This window comes from Sardina pilchardus, chromosome 23 (assembly GCF_963854185.1).
Source record: "Sardina pilchardus chromosome 23, fSarPil1.1, whole genome shotgun sequence".
Classification (NCBI taxonomy): domain Eukaryota; kingdom Metazoa; phylum Chordata; class Actinopteri; order Clupeiformes; family Clupeidae; genus Sardina; species Sardina pilchardus.
In genome coordinates this window covers 3,522,103-3,529,602 of record NC_085016.1, presented here as the reverse complement: position 1 = coordinate 3,529,602, position 7,500 = coordinate 3,522,103, and the positions used below count along the sequence as shown (strand labels likewise).

Here is a 7,500-nt window from a genome sequence, read left to right as displayed (position 1 = left end):
TTGCTGCTTCTAGCACCTTCTTGTACCTTCTGCTTCTAGCCTGACCAGCCAGACCCACATCAAAATGGTGGATTTGGATGTGGATGGATGGAATGGAATGGACTTGCTGCCACTAGGGGCGCCTAGATCTCTAGGTTAACTGTACATCACAATAAGTTTAGCTTTCCTCTTGCCCTCTCTTCGCTGATTGGCCAGACAGTTTCTTGTCTGAGGGAAACTGTTATGAGCTATGGCGCTCCAGAGATCTCCGCGAGAGGATCTAGGTGGGCGGGGCCAGGCTGATTGGCTCATCACATTAGAGATGAGTCACAACAACAATGAGTCCGTCTGTGTTTGTGAAATTCCTTAGATTCCACCTTTGGCATGGCATGGTGAAACTGCATGTCTTGACGTAGTCTTTTGAGTCTAACCCTCGAAATGACCGGCCCATTTCTTCACCTTCAAGTAGGCTATTATTATCAATTATTGTAACATAGAAGACGCTGGATTGTGTGTCTCAACCAATCCGAAAATAGCCATAGGCCTCCTATTTTACGCATAATGCACATTTCATGACAACAGCCTAAACTGAGTCATCATAGTAGCCTATAACATCATATTGAGAGAAATTATTTTAGCTTAATCGTTTTAAGATACATTCTCCGACTTCACTCACGTTCTGCCTGTCCAGTTCCGTGATGAGTTTGCTTTGGTAACAGGTGTCACACACATCTGTCGTCTTCATCCCCATCAGGCTCGGGCTCATAATTTCGATCAGCTGGACACAGCAGTCGTTCTCCGCCTCCACCGACGGACTGGGCAACTTCTCCGTGTCCACTATCTGAGCCGCGTACGTGCACCCCGCGAACGAGAGCGCATTCACAAACTCCCGCGACCACCCGGGCTGACGAGGGGGACCCGCCGCAATGGTGTCAATAAGGAGATCCACTGCAGTTTGATTGCAGTCGTTTCGTGCCTTGTTAATGATCCGTTCTTTCTGCTCCCTCGCCAAGAAAGTAATGTGGTCTAAAACAGGCACGATGTGGATCAGCCGTCGCAATGTGTTGCGAAAACATTGGCTTATCAGCCAGATGAGGTTGTTGTCATCCGTGCCAGTCATTGTATGTCCTTGTAATCAAAGTATTTCATAGGTTGCTGTAGCGGAATCTGCTACTATTACTGTAGTCTGCGCTACACTGGGTTATAATAGCAGTGTATGATTGCTATTTGGTTGCGCTACAACTTTCGGTTTCTATTCATCCGTTTTCGAAACGTAGGGGACGAAGGGGGGTTAATATTTCACTGGGCAAGTCCCTTCCCATCCTATCCCTGCAACCACATTGCAACCAGAATGTGTGTCGACATTGGATACGTCGATCCTGTTGATGACCTCACGCCATGTGCAACAATAACATGTTCAACAAGTCTGCCTGCCGCGCGACATGTGTGCCTTGAAGTTAAAAAAAGAAACTACTTGAGATAAGGAGCCGATGTGCGCAATGCCAGTCTTGGCGACCCCTAGCCAGGGAGTAACCAGACAAGCTCCCGTCAAATTTGCGATTTGCTCTGGTCTTGCAAAGCGCCATTGAAACCCGTTTAATGTCCCCTAGAAATGGGCACGCACAATCGCTAATCCGACCCAAATCGAGTGTAATAATTGTATCTATGTAGGCCTACATAGTCTGTGTGCGGAAATGTTGTCTTTCCAACACAAAAGTTACAAAATTAATTGTTAGGTTACAAGTCACATGTCAGGCACTTCCAAGTTCTAAGAAATAATGAGGTTAAAATGTGAACCATGTCTATATAGTAGCTAATCGAGCTGAAGTAGCCTAAACATCTGACAAGTATGGCTGTACTGATTTTAAAAGCCTATGTGGTGGGTCCACAAGACCCGTAGCTGAGGCTACAAACACGTTAAGCCTAAGGGTTCATTTCACTGCTAGTTACGCCTGACCTGGCCAGCCTTCAGCTAAACATGTGCTTTTTTAAAAATAAATAAATAAACTTTTTATCAGAGGGTTCATTTAGGCTGGTTTTCTGGTCCTATTTTAGTCTGGTTTTACGCTTTTTATCATAATGTTTGTACTTTTATCTCAACTGATAATTTTGAAGTAGCCTACTGCTGTGTGGGTCATGTAGGCTTCCATGTGAAAGTTAATAACTCGGAAACAAATTCGACGACGAGGAAATATTATTGCTGTAACCATGCTGAGTTAAACGGACATAGGCGCACACACACACACACACACACACACACACACACACACACACACTGTACACTCGCACACCATACGCACACTACACGCATACTCACCAACTATTCGTGTGATTGGCTGTTGGTCCTAGCAATCACTCGGCCACCATTTCCGCTTCTTGGCGCGTTCTTAAAACCTCATAGGACGGGAGCGAAGTAGGAAGTCGTTCGCGAACACTGCTCTGCTCGCTTATCGCCTTTTCGCTAACCAGGTTCTTATCAAGTTCAACTTATTCCAACAGCGGAGTGATGGCTTACCCCGGATACGGTGGCGTAAGTAGTGCTGCTATTATAATCATTCTATTGGCCGTCAATTGTCAACGGAGCTGATGGCCTTACATTAGGGCTACGTTTTTCCGCATTATAATTGAACTTTTTCCTAGTGGGTGGTGGGTGGGTGAGGGGAAGTCGAGCCATAGATTAGTTTGGCCCGTTGGCCGAGACAGATCTGATCGCGCTATGCAAACACTCTATTGACAGAATATCACTTTATTCGAACTTGCTGAGGTAGGGTGACGCAGCGGAACGGTATGCGTCCATCTGATTTAATAGAATGGGCGGGGTGTTGCGGTGGAGCTGACCCTATGCTCCGCACGCAAACGCCAATACTTTTCAGCGCTCGGGTAGCAGGTGTGTGTGTGTGACAGTCAGATGATGGTGTGTGTGTGTGTGTGTGTGTGTGTGTGTGTGTGTGTGTGTGTGTGTGTGTGTGTGTGTGTGTGTGTGTGTGGTGTGTGTGTGTGTGTGTGTGTGTGTGTGTGTGTGTGTGTGTGTGTGTGTGTGTGTGTGGCCTCTTCAGTGCTCCTCTCAAAACGTTACACTTATCTCGTATGTGTAGGTCGTCATAGCCATCACGTTATTCTATCATTACCTAGCACTTTAATTGAGTTTAGTCTATAATACACTTCTGTTGCATGTTGCCTGCCTTTTGCACAAAGTGATGTTCTCGCATTTAAGAGAACTACTTCTTGAGAGAACCACTTCATGATGAAGCTAGGAACCCCCCTGTCTGTATTGTCTTTAAAGGGATATTCCGCCATTTTTGGAAATACGCTCATTTTCCACCTTCCCTCGAGCAAAACAATCGATATTTACCTTGTTCCCGTTCATCCAGCCATTCTGTGAGTCTGGCGATACAACTTTTAGCTTCAGCCTAGCATAGATCATTGAATCGGATTAGACCATTAGCTTCTCGCCTGCTAGCTTCATGTTTAAAAGTGACTAAGATTTCTGGTAATTTTCCCATTTAAAACGTGTCTCCTCTCAAGTTAGAAAGTGCAATAAGACCAACTGAAAATGAAACCTGGCGTTTTTCTAGGCTGATTTGACATGGAACTACACTCTCATCTGGCGTAATAATCAAGGCAACTTGCAGCTACTGGCACTACTACTGCTTGTTGTCTATGGGGACTATTTTCAGATGCTGCGTAAGATATCACTGCGCCTATGGTACGTTTGCAAGTTGCCTTTAGGCTGAAGCTAAAAGTTGTATCGCCAGACTCACAGAATGGCTGGATGAACGGGAACAAGGTAAATATCGATTGTTTTGCTCGAGGGGAGGTGGAAAATGAGCGTATTTCCAAAAATGGCGGAATATCCCTTTAACTGTGTTAAAGTAGTCATGCCAGTAGGAAACCATCTTTTTTCTGGGTTGTTTTGAAATAAGATATGTCAGTGTGACTACAGGGCAAGGTTGAGGACATACCGAACAGGTCATATTTGACTGCTCCCTCCCTCCCCTGCCTGTAGTGGCCACAGAACGGTTTGAGGTTTGTGTCTGTGCCTTGCGATGAGGACTTTGAGTATGTAAAGGTGCTTCACCTGGTGTAGATGAAGTAGGGAAGTGGAACGAAGGAATCCACACTCAGAGCCTGGCGCTTTTGTAGTGTAGTATTGAAATGAACATGAAACGGTGAACAAGGCCTAAGCCCAAGGCTCAACAACACAGACTAGGATGCAAACGTTTAGGGCCTATCTTCAGTGTTCTGTGAGAAGCGCTTTGATCTCTTTGTCTTTGTCGTTCTAAAGCCTTGCACACGCACGCACACACGCACGGGCGGTTTCAATTTACTGACACCTCAGCCACAGTGTGTGTGGTTTCCTCCTCTCTCCATGAACCTATAGCCATAGATAGGAAATGATCATCGAGCACAACCACTGAATTAGAGAAGCCAAGCGCATCATTTCCATGTCACCACTGCTTTCCTGCCCTGTTCATATGCACAGTACACCTGGAACGTGCTCAGAGATGTTGGCCAATCAGAGTGGAGCCAATCATCATGTGAAGATTTAGTATAGAAAGCTCATCTGCAAAATCAGCCAATTTTTTCTCCATTCAAAAGCATCCGTGGGAGTGTTGTGGAATAATTGACTCAGTGGGAATGTCATGGAATAATTGACACAGTGGGAATGTCATGGAATAACTGAACAAGTGTGTGTGACGAAGGCTCCTTTAAGGTGTGTGGAGCTGAGCGAGAGCAACACCCAGATGATGTGAGCAAACAACTGTTATGTAATCACTGTCTTTGTCTCTCTCTCTCTCTCTCTCTCTCTCTTTCTCTCTTTCTCTCTTTCTCTCTCTCTCTCTCTCTCTCTTTCTTTCTATATCTCTCTCTCTCTCTGTGTCTCTCTCTCTTTCTTTTTCTTTCTCTCTGTCTCTCTCTCTCTATCTCTCTCTCTCACCAGTATGGCGGTCAGATGCCAGGTATGCCCGGTCAGGGAATGCCTCATCACGGGATGCCGCACCAGGGAATGCCTCACCAGGGAATGCCACACCAGGGAATGCCACACCAGGGGATGCCGATGGGCGGTGCCCCAGGATACCCCCCGCAGCCGGGCGCTTACCCCGGCACCTTTGGGGCCCCGCCCCCCGCACAGGACCCAATGTGGGGCTACTTCACGGGCATCGCTGGCCAGGTGAGTGGGGAGCGGTCTGGCACAGGTAGTGCAGCAGGAGGAGTGGCCTTGGCTCTAAACGGTTGTGATTGGCTGTAATTGGCCCTTGGTTCTAAAGGTTGTGATTGGCTGTGATTGGCCCTTGGTTCTAAAGGTTGTGATTGGCTGTAATTGGCCCTTGGTTCCAAAGGTTGTGATTGGTTGTGATTGGCCTGATCTCAGCCATAGTGACGTCAGTAAACAGGAAGCCAGAGGTTTGCGGCGAATATGTGTGCCTGAGCGGATAAACCCACCCCACGCCACGCGCACACACGCACGCACACACACACACACACACACACGCGCACACACACACACACGCACACACACACACACACACACACTCATAGCCTGCCTACTGTGAGGTCTGTCCCTGGTGAGTGGCACAGAGTGTTGGGCAGATGGAGGTTCATGCGTTTTGACCATAGACTGGATGAAGTAGGTTTTGAGCTAGATAGCTAAATGGTTCCATGGTGATCACATGATCGCACGAAGACTCATAGGTAGCCCGTATGTTATTTTATAAACAAATAGAAAGCATCTTTTCTACGTTCTGTCCATGTACAGTATGACATTTTTTAATTTTTGGATGAGGAAAAACAAACGCTTCAGATAATTTGTCGGACCTTCTGCCGTACCTCCCTGGACTCCATAAGACACCCACACCGCACCCCCTGTAGACAAAACAGGACGCTGTTTACCAACATTTGTAATGTTTGGGAATTTGAACAACACACTTTAACGTGCCTTCAGTGAGCTGCAGAAGAGGTCGGACATGAGCATAGACGTCTGAAGTTCGCCTACCAAAAAGCTGCCATCTTAGAGATCCGGTATCTTGTGATTTTTCCTATGGGTAATTAACATGGAGATTTTGAAAGATCACACCTGTAACTCTGGCAGGGACGAAGAAGTTGAAATACAGACGTTCTGCTCAACACAATTTTGCCCTCTGCTTATGAGTGGGCACTGTGATCTGCGGTAAGCTAGGATGGCAAACTTAGATCTTTGCTACCCCAGAGCTAACTTGCAATGCAACTTGCCATAGGGTAGTTAACACCCAGATCTCCTTATATGGGCGAAGATGGCAGTTTTGGCTCTTTTGTGTAGGCGAACTTCAGAGGTCTGAGTTTTTAGCAAGGAAGTAGCATTTCACTGTTCACTTCACCATTCTATTCTAATGGCCTTTGACCCTAAATCATTTATGATGTCATATCCTCTTTCAGGATGGTGAAGTCGATGCTGAGGAACTTCAAAGATGCCTGACACAGAGTGGCTTCAGTGGCAGCTACACCCGTAAGTGTGTGTGTGTGTGTGTGTGTGTGTATGTGTGTGTGTGTGTGCGCTCATGCCATTACCTTTACTGTAGACCGAGGAAACTGAGGTTGTGTGTTCAAATATCAGATGCAGCTTGTTAACATTGAGGTTGTGATGGTTACACATAACATTGGTTAACATTGACTACTCTCCCTCACCCTCTCTCTCTCTCTTTCTCTCTCTCTCTCTCTCTTTCTCCCTTTATTCCTCTGCTCCTCCACAGCCTTCAGCTTAGAGACGTGCAGAATCATGATCGCCATGCTGGATGTATCCTTCTGGGTTCAGCCTGTCTGCTGTTACTAACCGCTGTAACTAACTGCCACTGTTACGGGAGCGTCAAACCACCAATCCACAGAAAAACGAAGGAAATACGAAATCTAGCACACTGCGCTTCTCTGATGAACTAGTTTATAGTAGGCTGGGTAAACCCTGCCTGATCTGCCGGCCATTTGGATTTGGCCCTGCAGCTCAGGCTGGAAACCTGCATGATAGCCATACTTTCCAATCACACTATCACCACCTTGATCAGATATTTAAGTTTAGTTAAGAGTACATTTTTACATTGCGTTTGTTAAAAACAAATATCAGTTGACTTTTTTTTGTTCACTGGTTTTTGAAATCTTCATAATCGGAATAGGCATCGGTCTTTAAAATCCCATATCGGTCGGGCTCTAGTCTAGCAACATGTCTGGCTACTACATGAGTTTTCCCCTCAACAAACAGAGACAAATGTTCTTTCAAAAGGGGTGAAGCCGACATGAAATGAGAGTCAGTTATCGCATTAGTAACATTGCACTGCTGTATTCTCCTTTGTGGGCTAACGCTACTCAGGTTCCCCAAACCTAGTTTGGACATGCTGGGAGTTTTCACATGATCACATCACTTCCTGTCAGCCAGTTCAAATGGGGTAGTTGAAAAGATGACTGTAGGTGCCTCTCATGCAGCGTTTATACGTCCTCCCTCCCTCCTCCGGCCTCGATCCTCACTGATCTACATAAAGAATGATGGGGCGGCAA

General features: G+C 46.3%; 2 protein-coding genes across 2 annotated transcripts in view; one reads left to right on the top strand and one right to left on the bottom strand.

The window, feature by feature from the left end:
• The window catches only part of LOC134070790 (interferon-induced helicase C domain-containing protein 1-like), a 15,518-nt gene extending 14,240 nt beyond the window's left edge, over nucleotides 1–1,278 (bottom strand). Inside the window, exon 1 of the mRNA XM_062527231.1 lies at nucleotides 656–1,278. Coding sequence (XP_062383215.1) covers nucleotides 656–1,099 — 444 coding nt within the window. The 5' untranslated portion in view covers nucleotides 1,100–1,278. The remainder of the gene's footprint in view (nucleotides 1–655) is intronic.
• Nucleotides 1,279–2,349: 1,071 nt separating this feature from the next.
• Nucleotides 2,350–7,500, top strand: part of gca (grancalcin) — an 8,766-nt gene continuing 3,615 nt past the window's right edge. The window contains exons 1-4 of the mRNA XM_062527232.1: nucleotides 2,350–2,509; nucleotides 4,922–5,152; nucleotides 6,394–6,463; nucleotides 6,708–6,751. Of these exons, the coding sequence (XP_062383216.1) occupies nucleotides 2,486–2,509; nucleotides 4,922–5,152; nucleotides 6,394–6,463; nucleotides 6,708–6,751 (369 nt within the window). The 5' untranslated portion in view covers nucleotides 2,350–2,485. The remainder of the gene's footprint in view (nucleotides 2,510–4,921; nucleotides 5,153–6,393; nucleotides 6,464–6,707; nucleotides 6,752–7,500) is intronic.